This window comes from Anticarsia gemmatalis, chromosome 17 (assembly GCF_050436995.1).
Source record: "Anticarsia gemmatalis isolate Benzon Research Colony breed Stoneville strain chromosome 17, ilAntGemm2 primary, whole genome shotgun sequence".
Taxonomy (NCBI): Eukaryota; Metazoa; Arthropoda; class Insecta; order Lepidoptera; family Erebidae; genus Anticarsia; species Anticarsia gemmatalis.
The window spans coordinates 4419661-4440776 of record NC_134761.1 but is presented as its reverse complement, the minus strand read 5'-3'; the positions used below and the strand labels follow the sequence as shown (position 1 = coordinate 4440776).

General features: G+C 38.0%; 1 protein-coding gene across 6 annotated transcripts; it reads left to right on the top strand.

Annotated features, from left to right (window-relative positions):
• The first annotated feature begins 240 nt into the window (after positions 1–240).
• Positions 241–20953, top strand: LOC142979787 (uncharacterized). Of its 6 annotated transcripts, none has more exons than XM_076124964.1 (6): positions 241–681; positions 1089–1267; positions 13522–13781; positions 14616–14852; positions 19511–19619; positions 20176–20953. In XM_076124964.1, the coding sequence occupies exons 1-6, from the start codon at positions 563–565 to the stop codon at positions 20196–20198; spliced, it is 927 nt and encodes a 308-aa protein (XP_075981079.1). In that variant the 5' UTR covers positions 241–562; the 3' UTR covers positions 20199–20953. The 6 variants fall into 6 exon arrangements, with proteins under 6 accessions (XP_075981079.1, XP_075981074.1, XP_075981073.1 ...); XM_076124959.1 differs by lacking the exons at positions 241–681; positions 1089–1267 and adding exons at positions 6718–6888; positions 9080–9594; XM_076124958.1 differs by lacking the exons at positions 241–681; positions 1089–1267 and adding exons at positions 6718–6901; positions 9080–9594.
• The last annotated feature ends 163 nt before the right edge of the window (positions 20954–21116 follow it).

Here is a 21116-nt window from a genome sequence, read left to right as displayed (position 1 = left end):
TCACTGACATTTCTGGATTATGCTGCAAAAGTAAAAAAAAAAAACAATAAATCGATTAAAAGAAAATATATAAATATACTTTCCTTTTAATTTCTTCCAAGATATTGTTAAAAATTATCGTTCTTTAGATTGTTTTGATAAATATTTACTTACAGTTAAGAAACAAAAAATAAAAGGAACTTTTTACTAAATTTTACGTTGTTACTGGTAACACGGTATTTATTTTTAAATGTAGTTGACGTTTCTGACATTACTCGTTTCCAGAATCATATCATCATTATTTTGCTTGCAAAAAAAGGTTGTTTTAGTGTTAGCGGTCCTTAAGCAATACGATAACATATCCAGTAAAATTAAGCTTTGTTGTTATTGAATTTTATGTGTTTATTCTATACATAACCTATAGTTGCGGCAAGCCTGAATAGCTTCACGACTTTCGAAGTTTTTCTAACCTTGAAGAGAAGTTACGCCTGGCATTTGAATAAATATCGTTCTAAATATCTATGTGATGCATATCACACGTGAGTGTAGGTAATAGCATGTGTTGTATGAGTCAAAGTCAAACATGTCTGCACCGTCGAAAGTAAACAAAGAAAACTTTCGTCTGCTGGACTTGTCTAGCGACGAAGAATCAGAAGATTTGCAGCTGGAAATAATTCCTAGTAGAAAGAAGAAGATTACCAGGTAAAATACTTGCGTTGATGCTGTAGAATAAATTTATTCAAACATAATAATTAGTATAGACAAAATAATAGTGTTTGAATACTAAATTAACTGGTTATCAACTGGCCTGGACTGGTATTCAAATAAGCAAACATAATACTGTATTATTATAATATAACACCAACCAGAGTAAATGTTTAGATAATATTCTCCTCACTCTGAGATGTCAAACATTGTGATAACCTTTTGTGTTAATATAAAAACATAGCTATATCAATTCAGTTGAACAAACAAACTTCTAGCAACATTTGTGACTTTTTAAATTTGGAATACTGTGGCTTTGAATTTGAATACCTGTGCTTGATTTAAACTATTGTGTAGTTTATGAATATGGAGCCTGAAATGTTGGCATTTAATCCTATTTGTAGACGTGAGAGGAGTCGAGGACCAGCTCCACAGGTCCAGGAACCAAACATTGGAGCAGAAGTACAATGTGCTCTCCGCTGGGCAGTGAGAGGCACACTACTACTATGGCTCCTGATGCTAACTTGGATATGTGCTGCTCTTTATGATCAGGTGTCTACAATGCGAACAGAAATTGTACAAGGTGAGTCTTAGGTATAGATATTTAGAATATAAAGATTAATTTTATTTTACAAACAATTATTATAATTGATTTGTGTTTATGACCTATACAGTCTCAAGGACTAATAATAACTGCAACAATGTGTCATTATCAGTCTTGTTTTAGCAAACAGCATGAGGAATATTAATACCTCTTTTTATTATATGGTGAATTATGTGGCAAACAACATTATAAGTACAATTTTCACTGCAAACATTGATATACCTCTTTCCCTTATGAAATGTACCATGTTTTATTATCAAGGATATAGGTAATAGAGGCATAGAAACCACAACTAAGAATAACTGTGATTTTTAATGGCAATAGTATGGTTTTTAGTTAATATGCAGAACAATGAACAATACAGTTAATTTTTAACACAACATTTATTTCCTTTAACAATCAATTAAAATAGTAACTTAGCTTATCAATAAAAATTCAACAATCATTTTATCCTGCTTCTATCAATTAATATTATTACATACTACATGTTTTTAATTAGTGCATTTGATAACTAAGTTGAGAATCATTTATAAAAATGATTAAGTTTGTTTATTATTAAGACAAATTAATCACCCTTTTTGTTTTGTTTTAGCTAGCATTTTGAACCTTTAAAGAGTATTGTATTACCAATAGCCATAAAACTATTGAGGAAAAAGTAAGAACTGATTTGTGTTTATCTTTGTTTTTGGATTCTCGACTTGCAGCATTCCTTAGTTTGAGAATCATAGTCGCGAATATTTAGTATGTAGGTAAATGATTTCATTCGTGACCAACAATGCTGTGAATAATAAATAGTGCGCTCGTGTTTGTCGCGGTCAGAAAACTAAACGATCGATTTATACTTGTCTCTTTAAACCCGTTTTGTAATGGAGTTTGTATAGTGTCAGGTGTAGTGACTGCTTGTTAATGTACACATGGAACAACGCCATCTATCGGCGTCTACTATAACTATCAAGTATTTGTAGGTGACGTAATAACGATCCTGAAACGCACTTTAGTACGTCAACATTTTTCTTAACAATCGTTAGGTCTAGTACCTAAGGATTGTTGTTTTTTATCTAGGATATTTGTAATTATGCCAAATAAATCAAAGTAACTTTGTTAATTGCTATACTGTTCTTCTACAATCTCCTACTCTTTAGACAAGTGATTATCTCTCTAGTAGTCGATTTTACAACTTTTAGTAACTGTACTAACACATTTATTATTCCCCGGCCTAGAGCCGGTTCTTGCAAATGACTTGCAAAACTAACTTACGGCCCAAGCCTGTGCCATAACGAGAAAATAAAATTTCCGTACAGCCGACGTTGTGATAAGTAGTTTACCTATCGATCGATAAAAGTTCCCTGCTTCAACGAAGGATATTGAATATTGCGAAGAAAATCGCATTTAGCAAGCGTAAACGTAACAGTGGGACGTAACTAATAGGAAGTTAGTTACAGAAATATTACGACAATAGATTAAATATTATGATCCTTCTGATTATAGAAGTATATGAGGTATGGATTACAATGATACCAAATAAAAACATCACTAAGCTTTTCGATTGATATCTTTTCAAACAAAAGGCATTGCATATGAAATCTGGTAACTACTTTGGTGGAGGGAGATGGAATAATTCCTGAATAAGTACTCATGTGCCACTACCGGTAAATGATCACTCATACCTACTTACTCCTTTTCATATAAGTCTGCAGTTTTCAGAGCATAGTAATTGATCGCTCATATCAAGTTTCCAACTACAGTGCTCCGGGTCTGTAAAACTTCCACCAGTCACTCTTGTAAAAGTGCCTAGTAGTTCTTCAAACTGAAACTCCATTTGGCTAAGATGTTGAAGGGTTGAGCATTTTACATACGAGAAGCCATACGAGTTCAAACGTTTGCACTTTATCGTGTGTTAGGTAATGGTGGCAACGAAGGTCGGAATTGCTCCGCTTCATCTCCAAGCCGATAACAATAAATTCCTATTGTTTTATTACTGCGGAATTACGGGTTGTTTAAACAAGATAATGTATACCATGAGTAAGGCGATGCTGTAACGTGTGGGATGAATTAACAGCTAACCAGATGGAGTTACGCTTGCTGACATATTACAGAATCTTTTTGTTTGAGCACAGAAAAGGAACAGTGTCATGCCAGCTGACGTTTTTAGATGCGTCTCAATAGAAAAATAGGGTCACCACTTTGGTATTTATGTAAACATCATTCATTGCTGTTCAGCAACGTACCGCGTCGATTTTTTTAATACAGCTATTGTATTTCTTAATACAATTCGTTGTCTCTATTTCAGGAATTTAATAAAGATACAAGTCTTATTCCCCATTTTCTCCCGTTGTATAAGACAGCTACATTAAGTGTTTTTTCATACCTATCTGAGGACGGAGAAATTGTTTCTCAGACTATTGAGAAACAATTTCTTTACCTCTCCAGGTGCCAATTTCATCGTATCGACCATACCTCGTATTTGTCACCTTGTTTACCGAAGTACCCTGACAAAACAAGTCCGTTTTCCTTTCAACAGAATTGTTAAACATTTGAAACAATAGCACGACCCATTTAAGTGGGCAGGTATCACCTAATTCGTTCCAGTTTTGTATGGTAATTAAATAATGTTTAATTTGTGGCTTCTGCGCTGTTGGGTAATTAATGTGGAACGAATTAGGCCAACGGTTACGCTAACGTAGTAAACAAGGATTTACGGAGTGCACTGAAAGTGACACAGGGTTCTGTACACATTTTACTCTTAAATATTTGATCTACTAAGTAATCTTCTTATAATAAGAAATGAGGACCTTCGCAAGCCTGTAAAAGATCTGTGAGTAACCAACTTTTGGCGGAGACACTCCATAGTTATATACTAACATAATACCTACTTAATCTGAACAGACCGTAGCTTTGAAAGGGCAGCGTTCATATTTTTATTTGATTACTCAGCTTCTCCATTAGAACACGAAAAGTAACGTTAATAAAAAAATAATGTTAATAATATTCTAGACGTTAAGCTATTTCTAAAATCTATTCCGCCCGGTTAGTGATCACACTCCAAACCGGGCAGTGTCAAGCCCAGTCGCCATACAGATTATATCATCCTAATTATCTTGTCTCAAACGAGCTCTTATAAGGATCTCTCAATTAGGAAAGTTCCTAGAACGCGTCTCTTTAAAGTAAGGTACGCTAGGTCATTTCCTGCTGTTAATCTAGAGCTGTGCAGACGGGAAACTTGGGCGATTAGTTTGTGAAAACTTAAATTAATTTAACTAAGCTTTCTAGTTGGAGTCAGTTAGAATAAGACTGGCACTCGAATATCACCGAGTGCCACCCTACCTCCGCCGTATCATCGGGGCTTATTTGGAGGAAAGATCGATTATCTACCCGGGTCAAAATGGCTGGTCACGCCAAGTGGTGTGTTGTGGGGTTCCACAGGGGTCGGTTCTAGGCCCTCTCCTGTGGAACATTGGTTATAATTATGTTCTGCGCGGTGCGCTCCCGCCGGGCGTCGGTATATTCTGCTATGCCGACGACACACTGGTTACAGCCCGGGGGAAGACGCACCGCGACGCGAAGTACCTTGGTCTAACTCTCGACGGCCGATGGGACTTCACAGCCCATTTCAGTCGGCTGGCCCCCAGACTCGTAGGTGCGGCGGGCGCTCTTTCACGCCTGCTGCCGAACCTCGGGGGGCCAAACAACACCTGTCGACGGCTGTACGCCGGGATCGTGCGGTCAATGGCCCTATATGGCTCACCCATTTGGGCCAATGCCCTGTCGGCCAAAAACATCGCCGCGCTGCGACGTCCGCAGCGCGTGATGGCCGTCAGGGCCGTGAGAGGCTACCGCACGATCTCATTCGAAGTGGCGTGCCTACTGGCCGGAACGCCGCCGTGGGACCTGGACGCGAAGGCCCTCGCGTCACTCTATACATGGCGCGAGGAGGCCAAAGGCGGAGGATCACTGCCAGCGCCTCAAGAAGTGGAGGCGCGGAGAGCAGAGCTCCGCCAAGATGTCCTGGCGGCGTGGAAGCGGCGACTGGAGAACCCCAGCGCCGGCCTCGTTACCATCGAGGCCGTGCGGCCGGCGGTCACGGAGTGGCTGGAGAGAGGGCACGGCGCGCTCACTTATCGGCTGACGCAGGTCTTGACCGGACACGGTTGTTTCGGCAAGTACCTGTGTCGCATAGGCCGTGAGCAGACGCCCAGGTGCCACCATTGTGGTGACTGCCCCGATACGGCGCTGCATACGCTGGCACACTGCCAGGCGTGGTCGTCGCAGCGCCGTCAATTGACCGGGGTAGTCGGGAGCGACCTCTCGCTCTCGGCCGTGGTTCTGTCCATGGTCGGGAGCGAGGCAGCGTGGTCGGCCGTCGCCTCGTTCTGCGAGGAAGTTATATCCGCAAAAGAGGCGGCGGAACGGGAGCGGGAAATCAACGCTCCCCTCCCTTCCCGCGCAAGACGCACTGGGCGTCGTAGGCGCCGGGATGATCTCCGGCCCCCGTGACGCGGACCTGTGGGCGGCGGAGGCGGAACGCTCCGTCGCCTGGACAGGGAACAGGTCCGAGAGGTGGGGAGTGCGCTGTGTGTTCCTGGCACACCCCCTTGAAGTGGAGAGCTAGGGGGGGGCAATCCTCGTGCCTGCCCCCGCTCGAAGTAGGGCCCGCATACAAAGCGGGCCGTCACCGGCTGGGACGCGGAGTATCCGATCGGAGGTACCGCGTCCTGGCCACGTTATGGTGACCGCAGAAGGAACACCGTCAGGTTTTTAGTCGGTATGCCCAAGTCAGCCGGAACGCCTTGCCGGCGGGAGAGCCCGACAGACCCCCGCTTTCCTCCCTGGGGCGGGACATGCAGTAATGCATTTTCCTGACGAAAAAAAAAAAAAAAAAAAAAAAAAAGACTCTTAATCCCAGAGCAGTTCCGTACCCTTTAAAAGACAACAGTATAAGGATTTAAGCAGCATTCATGTTAAAAAATTAAAATTATTAGATATAGTAGGTCGGGGAAAAAGTCTGCGCATAATAAAATCTTTTCTCTACACAAAAAAGCTCGATATTTGGGTACCTAACGAGCTCACTGAAAAAAACTTGTACTCATTTGTGATTCTTGATGCCAAAGAGATTTTATTACAAGTTCATACAAACTATAATGCGAAAAGACTTTTTCCCCGACCTAATATTTCTCGTAAATGAACGGAGTGTCATTAACTGATTACCAGGGTGATTATGATTATGATTTTTAAACGTGGACAAACATTTTCTCGACGAAATTCATGTGTTTCTAAATATTTTTACCTTTACCTGCTACTTTACCCTTTCTAAATATTTTTTCGGTCACATGCATTCGGTTCTACCATCCAGTACTATCTTTATATCTGATGCGGCGTTTTCTCTACGCATGCGTCGCCGCGCCTGTGTGACGTCACAGCCAGTTCTTGTCCCAACGTTCTCCGGGACCCTTGCTCTTCTATATTACACTCTCGTAGTTCATAATATCCCTTGGGAATATACAATATAGTGTTAACTTCTTAAGACAATTGTACTATCCTTTTAAATTCAATAGTTTTAAAGTGATTGTGGTGATTATTGAGTGCTTTTTTTAGTGTAAAACGTAAATAATTACTGTCTGTCTGTGTGTCTACTATTGCTATATTTTTATATATATCTCTTTTCTATACAGTTTCTAGATAGAGAGAAATGTTTTGTTTTTGTCTGTGTTGTTACAATATAATTATCTAAAGTATTGTTTCGAATACAATGGTGTTAGTTGTCGCAGGTTGTTCTGCGCATGCGTGGTTTTCATTCACCGCGTCCGGCCGGCTCGTAGGTCGATAATGCCACGGTACTTGCCTAGTAAATATAACATATCTTATCACTCTAGGTGCTTACATTATCGCGGCGGAGTCTGACGTCAGCACGCGAATTAAACTCCATTTCAATTAGGGTATTACGTGGATTGTAACTGACTGTAATTTAGTGGAGATATTACTGAATTATGACGAAATACATTAAGTAAAACTCACTTGCGAGAATAAAAGGACTTCTTTTTTTGCACTGCTATAGGAATTAACTTCCAAATCAGAAAAATATGTTCTTTGTTTCTCGAGAGAAATGCATAAAATATTTACTGTCACAACATGGCCCAACTAAGTACAGACGTATCACTATTTTGCTATTGTGTGATAGTTCGTTATGCAAATAGTGATTTAAATAATTAACCGAGTAAGATTTTTATAAAGCATCTTTTTTAAGCTCCCTTCCCTTTTAAAAACGTGTCCGGAATTTACATTTGCGCTTATTTTTAACTCCTTATGCATAAAAATACGATCTGTGTCCATCAAGAACACGTCTAAGTATTGAAGTAGGAACTAATATTGCTAATAAAACGTGTCCTTATTAAAATCTAATTTTCCTGTTTTTAATGTTTCTATGGCCGCGTTTCGTTGTTAATTATAGCATTGCTGATTACTCTAATAGCATTTGTAATTAAACGAATAACTGTGTCAATAATTAAGTTTGAGGAATTTTGATTATTTTTCATATCATAGCAAAATTTTGAAATGTAGAGCCTTGTGGGCTCTTTAGGCCGTTCTATTCAACCTGCCTACAAAGATACTATTTTTAATAACTCGGAGAAATGATGCAGAGTAAGTAAAATGCCTTGTCAATGCGAGCGCAAGGCTTGGCTAGACTTGAATAAGAAGTGCACTTCTGTCGTTCTACATATGGGAATGATTAGAGTTAGCATTGTAATAATAAAATACCGCAGGTACAGCAACTCCATCAAATGCGTCCTTTTTTAATTAAAACAAGGTTTTCTTTATAATATGGGGAATTAAAAACGTAATCTTATAAAATAAATAATAATGAGTTAAATTAAAATTACTTATCGTCTAAAAACCAATTTTGTCGTGATTACCTTTGTTATCAAGTTGTCACAAACATCAATTGGATTACGAAATATTTTTTTAGATTCAGTATCAAAAATCATATCGCTTCAATTGTCAAAAGTCATGATATTAATCGCAAGATCAAGGTTGGCCGCGTCCGAACACTTGACTTCAATGTCGACGTGTAAACGACCTTATGTACAACTTTACTAAATACTACTGCGTATCGACACGCTCCACATCTAGGTCTTAAGTTTCACCTACAGTCTAGACTGTCGACAGGAAATCAACCGGCCCTAGAAATAACGTGATCAGCCTCCATCAGAAATAATCGTTCGAATGATCTTGAATTAATCGCGAACATTTTCAAATCGGTCACGTAATCCTCGTGGAATAAATTCAATAGAGCCGATACCTGATACAATTTTTTGCGTCGCTTCATTAGGTCGTGTTGTCTGAATTTGTCCGGATGCAGATTAGGCACGGGTTGTGTTTGCGATAGTCGTGGGATCGTGCTCTGTGATACCAGTCCTGTTACAGATTGTATCTATGAACTCATTCATCACCTAACCAGTTCATGAGACAAAATGCAATAAAATCGTTCATATATCTTTCCTCATGTTACTGCAGACTTCAAAAGTCAATAATCCGAAACCTGCTATTATCAAAGTGTTTTGTCCTCGATGTCGATATTGATTTCTCATTCTTGTTATTATATTCGAACATAGCGTTTAATATTTTAGTTGTTATCGATCGCGTTGAGTGATTCATCATCACTATAAAACTGTGAAGTTAATATATCGTATCCGATCTATTCGTGAACGATCTATTTAACAGAATATAGCTCAGATTAGTACAGATCCAGTGAGCTTTTTTAACGCAGACACACAGTAATTACTATTTACACAACAGTGGTTCAACACGACGATAATAAACTTCTTAATAGCTAGTGTGGAAGAAATAAGACAGGTCGCAACTTCATATGCTCTGTATCAATCGCCATTCGCGTAGTAGCGGTCGCTTGGCGCGCACGTGTCATAAACTTTTGATCGGTGAAGTGAAAGTGACGAATTTATTGTTGTGAGTGTTCGGATGCGTTTGCGGTAGCGTTTTGCTGTGCGTTATGGAGAGTGCGGTGCACGCGACCGTGCCGCTGAGGGTGGGCATCAAGAAGATGAGGAAGAGGCGGGAGCTGGACGCGCTGGTCGGCGGCGGCGGATCACGCGGGGGACAGCTGCTGTCTGCCTCCAGCGACGAGGGTGAGCCCTGGGGCCGCCGCACCACGCGCCGCCGCCGCTCCCGACCCTTCATGCGGCTGGCTGCCGGTCTCGCCTTCTGCGTGTGCGTGGTCTCCGCAGCTACTGTTTTGTGGCTGTTCGTTGATGTACGAAGACAAATTGTTTCCCTCAGCGTCGAAATGGACAGAGGTTCGCACAAATTCTCAGATTTTAAACAGATTAAGGATTAAGGATTTCACATGAAAATATTTCAAAACAATCACAGTTTTTGGCGGCATAATTACCGCTTATTATGTCTCCAAAGTGTCTTGTTATAAACAAGTCAAGAGAACTTATTGCATTGGGAACATAATTTGTATGGCAATTAACAACTTGCTGCACTTTCACGTTCATTATGCAACCTTGACATAGACTTGATTATATTGAAGGTGTAATTATTTTAAAACACTTTCAGATAGCCTTTCAAAACTGTACAACTATATACCCGGTTTAATTAACTAGAGTATTGTTTAACTGTTGTATTATCTTTCTTTAAAGAATTCTTCAGCATCCCAGTCTTGAAGAAACCCGTCCTTATCTTTCAAGTAGACTTTGATCTCTTAACAATGACACAGGTGTCTCCTGCAGATATTTTAAACCTTACAATGTCGAAATAACAAACAATTTGATCTCGGTCACTATCACTTGGAGTGCATGCTGTTATCGTTAGTATACCTACTGTCTGATCATAGATAAGGTGATACAACGACTCGTGTATTGTACTCTCCTATTACACACATTGTTACTGATTCTAAAGTTTACTCGTATAATGGCTAAAAATAAATAAAAATTGGCTATATTATATGGACATTTTATAGGAACTCCAAGTAGATGACAATGCTTATGAAGCCTACGATAGACCCTCGGATATCATTAGATCCAAAGAATTATTTTCACAGTAAATAAGTAAGTTCCATCGTTTCCGATTTCAGGGATCGCGAAGTCAAATACGTGAATTAGTTTATATTGTGCGTAGTTTCTTTACACTTATGCACTTTGAAAGAAAATCGTACCGTACATTTTCACGCATTAACATCTTCTTCAAGCTAGAAACAATATGTTAGTAATGTAAGGGTATTATTTTGTTACACGCCCATTTCGCAATTATCTTCGCTCAGTGCGTCACAATACTGTGAAAGCGTGGGTCTCCTTATGCAAAATTTATCTGATGTTCTCTCTCAGTGATACTTCATACAATGCTAATAGCCTCACAATAGGTTCTACGCCTACACGTGACCGTCTAGAGAGATAGCTTGTAACAAAGACATTATTGTCACGACTGTCACTTTATTTTGTAATGCTTGCAATATCTCACTGCCTAATTGCTTGAGAGGTAGAATTTGACGTTAAACTCTGTACATAACTTAACTACATATTGCGAATGTGACAGCCCCAATTTCACCAAATCAATAACGATACGCTAAAATACGCTTAAAAGAGATTTTTGTCATTTCGTGATATCATTTGATCAATGTTTGGGATTATATTATCAGTTCAGCCTCTATATCACTATGAGTGACGTATCATCAAGTGCTACATACAAGATCCGTAGATTTAACTATCAAAAAGTAAATGAGGATGCGTTTGATTACCATTTTTATTTTAATCTACAATAGGAAGTTTAAATCCCGTTACATGGAGAACTCCACGATGGATATTATTAGAATCTTTTAAATATTTCAATGTAAACATTATACAAGTTTACATCAGACTCAATAAGGAAGAAATGCTTCCGACAATCAGAATCAATAAACATGTTCCCGATCATATGTTCGAGACGTTTTCATTACTCTTTATATTGAATCTCACATGTCTATTTGCGGAGAGCACGTATGACCACCACAATGGCTACTTATTGCGAAATAACTAGTATCAACACGGTCATGTGTCAACTCATGCGCAATAATGATCGCTAACAAAATACATAAGGAAGTAAACACCACCTTTAATTAACAATATACAGATGTATTACTATTTATCTTTGAAGGATTTCTTCCTTTAAGGGCCTGTTTACTTCAACAACATAATTCAAAGTTCTGCGCCGCGACTGTCTGTCTGTTTGACATATACGCGACACGCGATTTTGAGCAAAAAGCAAAGTGAAGGGCAGATTAATTTCAGCCGTGTATAATTTCCCTTTTTCTTTGGTTTTGTTTTTTTATGTACAAAATGTTTAATTTAGACAAAAAATAAATTTACTGAAAACGTGGAAAGAATTCTCCAGAATATAGCGCTATAAAGTAGGTATGGGTTCGGGAAGGGCAATGTCTGTTTGACGTTTATTTCCTAAACAGCTGGGTTATGTTTACGTGTGGTATCAACTGTAGAGCAATAAAGTTAAGGTCAAATACCTGAGCCAGGAACCTAGCACGATTGTGGATGATGATAAATATTTTATTGTTTGTTTATATTGGACATCGTGACTTCTGTTTTTATTGACGTATGTCTCAATAAAAACGTCGTCAGATCGTTACTTGATGTGGCTCAAAAAATAAGATGGGAATGGAATGCTTTTTAGTTTATTTGTTCTGTGAATGGTTGCGGTTCCTCTACTTTGCTCTGTTTTTAATGAATCTGTGTATTGTGCACACACTTGGACTCTAGAAACAAAGTCCTGCACAATTGGCTGGTTTCAATGAAACTGGCAGCTGTAGCCGAATACCGGCCGGATCATCATCGTCATCGTTTAATGATTCTGTGAGGTCATAGCGTTTTTTTTTGTATGACTTTTAGCGCTATTGAATAGATAAACTGCCGCTAAATGTTCCTCAGAAATCGGGTGTTAGTCACAATAAATTTTCGTGTATCCCGACTAGTCTTCTCCTTCATTGTAATAATTATATTAATGTACACACATTAAGGTCCCACTTGATTGTAATCTAGTACGTAATTGAAAGTAATAAAATCACAAGGCTAAAGGAAAGTACGGTAATGAAATAATAATATGGAACTACGAGAGAGGTCGTACCGAACGATTACCTCGTGACAACTGCGTCACTACTTAAATATAACTATCACTGTACTTGTTAAGTAGAAAATCTATCTAAGTGTATATGATTACCGGAGGAAACTTTCCAGAATACGTGTTCAGTAAATTATATGGATTAGAAATATCAACGACTAGTCGTTAGATCAATCGGGTATTTTCATAGAATTACAGTGGTTACTGCAGAATCGTTTATCTTACTACGTGCTAAGTGCTGACAGATCTTGAGTATTCTATCCTTATCCAGACATATACGCCAATTTGTATAATAACAAGAACAAATTCGTATTCGTTCTCTTATATCTATAAAAAAAAGAAATGTTTTTGACCAAGCTTTGGAAAAAGCATCATCGCTTGTAAAACACACGAAGCACAGCCTAATTAAATGTGCCTAGGAAGTATTGATTTTGTTACTGACTACCACTTTAAGTAAACATATGTGAAAAAAAGGATATTTGACTATTCACTTCCTGAGCTTTTGATCACCTACGAAAGTTCGTAACATCGTCTTTCTTGGATACGTTATTTGCATACAAGGAACAAAGTTAACTTTAACCTACTATTAAACATGTCACGTGAAAACAACCTTAATAAGTACAATACAGACCTTGCCCTATTATAGTAGTCCGGAAATCATTCAGCCCATCGATGGCAGGCTGCCATTAAAACTGGTTTCCTTCACGAGTACTTCCGTCACTTGAACTCGTATCGATAAACTTCGAGACGAAGTCCATTGACGCGAAGAAAAGCCCTTTACTGAGTATTTATAGGTCTTCTACAGCATTTAACCTAGTTTTTTGTTGCCCGGGGAAATACTTGTGAGGTTCTCAACCGGTCAAAGGCTTGGTTTTGTTCCAAATGTAGACGTAACCATAATTGTTACTGAATTGTTTTTGGCAAAGGTACTTTTAAAATGTAGATAGTGGAATTTTCACCTAGATATTTTTTGCTGATATAGATTGTACCTTTAATATACTTTTTTTTTGCAATACAACTTGTATTTTGTAGTTCCAACCATCAATGTCCTTTATAACCAGCCCTTGACTACAGTTTCCTTGACCAATAACTAACAATAAAACTTTTGTCAACAGTATCAAGAACAAGCCATTCAGTAGACGATGCGATACAGCTATGGCACACAACGGCAAAAGAATTAAAAGCCAACGCGAGCGACCTGAGCGCTCGACTAGCAGAACTAGAGAAAAATCATAAAGAACTGGAGAACCGCGTGGCGCAAGCGACACAAGAACTGTCAGGGGTCTCCAACCAGCTGTCCGCTGCCCCCAAGTTAGCAGACACGCCGAGAACAATAGCAGATCTGAAAAGACTGGTCGCCGAACTAGGATCACAGGTTATTAATACTTTAGTTTATCTGCACCTCCTTTTTAATTACTTTTGATAAAAATGCTTGTGTTCAAAGTTCAGGGTAGCACTTCTTTATTGTAAATCGATACTATGAATTGTTCATCACATAGATCTGCAGAAATTTCCAAAGCGTACTTCCCTAAGTTTACGGAAGCAATGGAAATGCCTGTGTACTCCGATTTCAGACGGATTATCCTTTCCAAATTCAATATTTATGATACATAGCGAGTTCGAGGAACGATATAACATCGTCTGCGTGTCTCGAACACATTGTTGATCATATGTACCAATCTGGGTCAATATGTTTATCTAATCGCTATCTCGCATGCCATCGAGTTTGTCGGCCCTATTGTACAATGTACATGAGATGCATTAAAAGTAATACATGTATTTTATCAGTGGCTAGAAGTAGAACAACTATTGTTTTGTACGATTAGTTGATTTGTCACTTACTTGCTAATAGACGAGGAAGTGTCCACTGAATGAGGTTTGTAACTGTCGTTATTTTAAAACGATTTTCGTCTTGAGATCTCCTGACAGACACTATATATTCAATTAGGTACAATTGAAGTCTCAATGGGTATAGTTGTAGTTTAAATTACATGCAAATTTTGTTTTTAAATGATAATATGAATGAATAGGCATTTGCCCGTAGATAACAGTCACGTGTATTGCGACTATTTCTTGTGACAAACATAGCAGAATGAATTTCAATAGAGACATCCAATAATGTTTTGATTTCTGGAATAGTTATGTTATTTGCAATTGTTTGTCAGATTAGTAAAACTGGCGTTTCTAAAATGCATCTTTTCTTTTCCAGATAAGTGGCTTCGACAGTACAGTACAATCGAATACGAAGCAAGCGCATCTAGCAGTGACTGGTGTGGAAGAAATACGCACGTTACTGCACCAGTTGGACGCCAGGACCAACGACACGATAGCCAACGTGACGGCCAACTTCAAACGAGATGACGACATCAGATCAGACATTGTAGCTCTTAACACCACGCTGTCGGCCAAAGTTGAAGACTTGCAGAACAGAATACAGGAAATAAGCGTAAGTATAGAGTATTAGAATTTTCGCACGAATTTTCATCTTTGTGAAAGAATTTTCTTTATAAATATCCTATAATATGCTAATTCAGATATAGATAGAAGTGGTTTATATTAACTGTGTGCGAACTTTCTTCAAAATCAGATTACTACTTTCCGTGTGAAAAAGTAGCAAATACACACACGTATGCGTCCTACCAAATATTTGCATTTATAACATAAAATAGGACTAGCTGACACGATCGCGTAAAAACTTTTATCTCCTATTACAGCCCCTTAAGGGTTGATTTTTTAACAAACTGGCCTGTTTTTCCCCGGCTTTTAAACAATCTTCTTGTCAAAAATCATCCAAATCTGTTTAGTGGTTTAGCCTTCAAAGCGTAAAAAACAGACTTGAGTATTTAACATTAGTATGGATACAATACCTAGGTCTAGTGCTTTCAGAATGACTGATCAGTTCCTCAATGTTTTTGGCATCGGTTCCACATAACTCGTGGAATAATTTAGAATAGGGAAATTTGTAGGTTCTTTTTCCGGCGATAAACGGGTTAAGATTTGCATAACCACGTAAGGTCATTTCCAACACAATAGATAGTCATCGGTATTTAAGAGGTCAAGATATGACCCTCGACACCCGAATCGAAAGACATTCTAGAATAGTAATGTTTTAGTATAATTCACGAGGTGATCTAGAGTTCAAAGCGAAAAGCGCCAATGACTTTTAAAAGTTATATGTGTAGTACAAATAGTTGTCATTCGCTTCTTTAGTGGAGAGGAGACGTATATCGAAAAGAACCCTGGCAAGCCTAAATGTTATTAGGATTTGGCCTGTGTGGTTCACTCAAAGCTTAACCCCTGTCTCATTATGGGGTGTAACCGTATCCAGTAGTTGGACAGTAATGCATTAAACTTATTTATTTTTATATGCTTTAGTTCTTTGAGATTTAAAGAAGGGAGGTGCCAAGCAGTGGGACCCATAAAAAGCTAATAAAAAGAAAAAAAGTACTTTGATATCAGCTCAACAACGGTCGATCCCATTGACTAAAGTAGTTCGTAGAATACGTGACATCACTGTCATTATTTTCGTATAATGTCATAGTAAATAAAATATAGCGACGTGTTTATGATTCGTACAATTTTTTTTATTCGTAAATTAAATACATAGTTTGATATCGCTTCTGGTTTTACCCACTATGATTACAGCATACATCTTAGTACACGTTTTCTACTAATAACTTGTGTATATCGCATATTAGACGATAACAGCATGTAATCTAACGTTCCGCACATTAATCATATTGTTGTGACCAATGTTTTAATTTACTATTTCCCGTATAACATAATTTGCATCAAAGTGTTTGGAAATGAGAAAAGATAGTTTGGACACGTGACTAGTATATGGCAATAGGCTCACCCCCTATTACATGGGACTAACAATGTTGATGGCGAAACGTCGGTGTATTTCATACAACGCTGCCTGTACCTTAGAGTACTACAGGCGTGATATTATGTGTTTATATACAACATTTAATACTTTTTTTTCTACTGATCAAGTGATAACTATTACAATTTACAGGTTTCACTTTGTGGTGAGTTAGGAGTTCCGTTCATGTTATTCATTACTCATTCATAGCTATATGTGCTAGGTATTAATTGTCGTTAATGTAACGAACGTAAAAACCGATACATGGACATGCATAAATAATAGGGTATTTTTATATCTCTTGAACATTCTATTCAACAAGAGTCATCACACATGTCTTTGAATTCTAATTCAAAAGAAAAGAAATCTGTTTAGCTTTTGCACGCTTTGACACGTTCCTGTAAGTGTGTCGCTAAAGATATGACATTTCTTATTTCCATTAACATTTATAAGCCGGGAGGGGCTCATAGCCAGTGGCGTTCACCGGTCGGTAAACGATCTGTGGGTTAAGCAACCCTTGGCATGGTTATACATATATGGCTATACATGTGTTAAGTGTCTCCGTGCTTCGAAGGGCATGTAAAGTTGGGAATGTAAGTCGGTCCCGGTTGTTGTTTATTGAGATTACAGTCGTTTAGCCTAGTCAAAATCCTCCGGTCCAGCTTTAGCAACTTTGACAGTAGGTTGACCACTAACCATACGATCAAATAAAATAAATATGGCGTAGTTTCGCCGTCAATAATTTAACCATTTACAATATGTGTATATTTAATCGATTAGATCTAACTGCGTACCGTTATTCAGTTCACTGAAACTGTTAATGTATGCCAGGTACATATTTTGTTATGTAAAAGTTACCTTGATAAAATACCAAAGTATAGTAGTTTTATAAATTGATTCTGCGGTCTGATGAGTCATTTTACTGAAAGATCATGTTCAATGAATTGATTGACACTGCCCTACCTTCGGGGTGTAATATTACGCCCTGTTGTGTTGAAAATGGTTGATAAGAGTTAAAAAGACGAATCAAGCGAACATTTTTGCTGATCGCGTTTAACAAAATTCGCTGTAATTTAAGTGAAACTTCGTGAGACCTTAATATTTCATACTTGATTCCACAACAACATAAAATATACTATTAATTGATAACATTACGCGACAATATCGAAGAGTTACGAGAGTGTACATAAACTAACTTGAGTATGATGAATGAAATCACCTGCAAAGGGCTCGAGCCTATTGTCGTATACCGAACTGTTACCAATCTCGGAGCTAGTATTGAGAATATTTTGATAGGAATAAAAATAAATCAAAAACACTTATAGTTATATCAACTCAGTTGTGCGCGCGGCACTTTGTATGCGTGCGCTTGTAAATATACAACTGTCATTTGTGTGACAGTGACGCGCCAGTCGTCGTCCGAGCAAGACGTGTCCATAACGCTTTTTCTTACGGGTACAGTCGTTACAAAAATGTCCAGTTCTTCACGGAGAAAGTGTTTAAGGAGTCAGGTAAATATTTGTTAGTTTTAAATTTAGATATAATTTATATTTATTATGATTCTATATAAGAAAAATTATGTCCTTGTTCATGTTTACGTATTATTGTTTTAGACTCGAGAAACCATTGCTAAGGTATACGATTTTTTGAAAAAAGATGCGAGAGATATATTGGAACTAGTAAGTGATCCAGTTTACAGTGCAAGTCCAATTTTAATATCGAAACTAAGTGAACATTTAAATAGCGTACGGAAAAGAACAGCAGTGGCAGTGGGGGTATCAGAGAGAACAATAACTAATATATTGGCTGAAGGAAAGGAATCTGACTCTAAATTTAAATCTCCGCATAAAGACCGTAAAAAACGTTTAAAGAAGTTAGAATTAGACAACTTTAACGTTGATGTTATACGTTCCACTATTCAAAATTACCATTTAGAATATCGCGAGTTACCTACCTTGCTAAAGTTGAAAAGAATATTTCAAGAGAAACTTAATTATGAGGGAAGTATTTCGACTCTGCGTACAGCTTTGTTAAAGTTGGGATACAAATGGCGAAAAACTGTGGATAACAGACGTGTTATTATAGAGCGGCATGACATCCAAAAACTACGATTTTCTTACCTGAACAACTTACTTAGATATCGTCAAGAAAATCGGTGTATCGTATATACAGATGAGAGCTATATCTTAACTAATCATGTGCAAAACAAAGGATGGGGTAATAAAGATGGACCAACTTTAAAGAGAAACCTGTCGAAAGGGCAAAGAATTATCATTGTGCATGCTGGTTCAGAACAAGGTTTTGTACCTAACGCACTATTGACATACAAAGCAAACAGTGTTTCCGGTGATAACCATTCAAACATGAACGCAGAAAACTATGAAAAGTGGCTAAAAGAACGTCTAGTACCGAATCTTCCACCTAACTCTGTGGTTGTGCTTGATAATGCCTCATACCATAATGTTCAAAATGACAGAGCTCCTAATTCTAATTCCAAAAAAATAGAAATGCAGAGATGGCTGACAGAAAAAAATATAGCTTTTAATCAAGATATGAAAAAAATTGAACTGTATGATTTGATTAAAAAAAATAAAGAAAACCATATCTGTTACAAGATTGACGACATGCTGCAGCCATATGGCATAAAAGTTCTTCGACTGCCACCATATCATCCTGAACTTAACCCCATAGAAAATGTGTGGGGAATTTTAAAAAATTATATTGCTTCGCATAATATCGACCAAAATGTGACGGGAATAATGAAACTAATAAATGAACGTTTGAATCAAATTGATGAAGGGATGTGGGGTAATACTTGTCGACATGTACAAAAGAAAGAAGAAGAATACCTTAGACATTTTGACATGGAGTCAGAATTCATAATTAACTTAGGTGACAGCAGCGAATCCGAAAATTCATCATTCGTTTTTTCAAGTAGCGATTCAGAATAATAAACATTGAATTAGCAAATTATTGTTTTTTTTAAGAACCCGTGTATAACCCGTAAATACTGTATTTGTATTTGTACCCGACTGTACCTTTTGTCACGCACACAAAGTCACTGTAATATGTACAAGGTTTACCCACACATAGGGCCGCGCGCACAACTGAGTTGAATTATGTATAGCTCGATCTATGAATCGAACACGAGACCTGGCGTATAAAAGCCTTAATATTATAATGTATGATGTATCATTGCCAAAGGTTTAATACTAAACATTATTGTTATTTGTTTGCAGAAGCCTATAAGTACAGCAGCGCCGACGGTGGCGGCCCCTATCGTCGTGCCGGCGAGTGCCGCGGCGCCTGTCAACGTGACTAGCACGACGACGACCACGCTACCGCCTGGTAAGAAAGAGTCAACCTTTTAATCTATACTTATATTATAAAGCTGAAGGGTTTGTTTGAACGCGCTAATCTCAGGAACTACGGGTCCGATTTGAAAAAAATATTTCAGTGTTAGATAGCCCATTTATCGAGGAAGGCTATAGGCTATATATCATCACACTACGACCAATAGGAACAGAGCAGCAGTAAAAAATGTTACAAAAACGGGAACAATTTTGACCCTTTCTCTCTTATGTGACGCAAGCGAAGTTGCGCGGATCAGCTAGTAAGAACATAGACAGACTTATGTTTAGGCTAGAGTACTAGAAGAAGACGTAGGACTAAATGTTAAAGTCAATTTAATTAAGAGTAAGTGTTATTGAAGTAATTTTGCCTAGGGTAAAACAGACAAAACAGGGACTAAATTCGTTATGAATCAACCTTCTAACGCTCTTGTTCTTTACCTGTTTGGTTCTCCCACTGCCGGGTAAATAGCTCTTTTTTTACGAATCATTCTATTAGTGGCAAGTTAAAGTATTGTATAGCAATTTAAATAATCATATTTGTTTTGTTACAGCGAAACCCGCAGTGTTACAATGAGTGAACAAACAAAAACTTTACAACTCGTGAAACCATTTGGATAGCGAGAGAAATGCTCAGTCTTGTCTCAACATACGTCCACAACACGAATATACGAGGTAGACGTTACGAGAGAAGTAGACAAAGAATACCCTCCACATATAAATAAGGAAAACGCCGTTGTTATTTAACGGCTCGCTTCGATACGCCGACTTCGATTCTGACCGGTGACTTCGATATAATCGGCAACTTCGATTCTGGCTGGTGACTTCGAATTTTACCGGCGACTTCGAATCTGGCCGGTGACTTCGAATTAAATCGGTGACTTCGATGCTGACCGGTGACTTCGAATATTACCGGTGACTTCGATTTCTGACCGGTGACTTCGAGTTTGCCACATTTCAGTATTTCAGTACTTTTACTTTTGACTCAGTCCCCACTGTGTAAATACTAATGTGTTTGTGTACATGAACTTTTTAATGTATTATATTTAGTGTTTCTACTCGTGCTAAGATTTTGAAAGAAGCTGGTTATAATTATTTTGTTGTGTTCGGGGTAGTACGATTTAATTTAATTTGAACTGTGTAAGGGAAACACACCAATGCAATAATGGCGTCGAGTGAGAATTGTGCGGATATTGATTGTAAATATTTAATTATAATTGTTAGTGAATTTGGCGGCGTAGTCACGTGACGCACTGTGTGTGATGTTGTCAATACGAGTGTGAGTTTTATTACTTGTAATAAATTATTGTTAATAGATCAGTTATTATTACACAGTGATTGTTTTATTAGATCCTTATTAGTATTTAAAGTTCTTAGCTGTCATAGTAACGTCCAACAGACTGAATGCTCTGTCCTGACACAGAAAAAAATTACTCGATCAAGCCAAATCGAAACTCACGGTACGATCGAGTAATTTTTTTTATGAAGGACTCCT

Bases quoted from the DNA above. Each gene is read 5' to 3' on its own strand.
- LOC142979787 (XM_076124959.1), top strand. From the start codon at position 9,291: ATGGAGAGTGCGGTGCACGCGACCGTGCCGCTGAGGGTGGGCATCAAG. The intron at 13,782-14,615 runs GTTATTAATACT...TTTCTTTTCCAG, and splicing joins TCGCCGAACTAGGATCACAG to ATAAGTGGCTTCGACAGTAC. The intron at 14,853-19,510 runs GTAAGTATAGAG...ATTTGTTTGCAG, and splicing joins ACAGAATACAGGAAATAAGC to AAGCCTATAAGTACAGCAGC.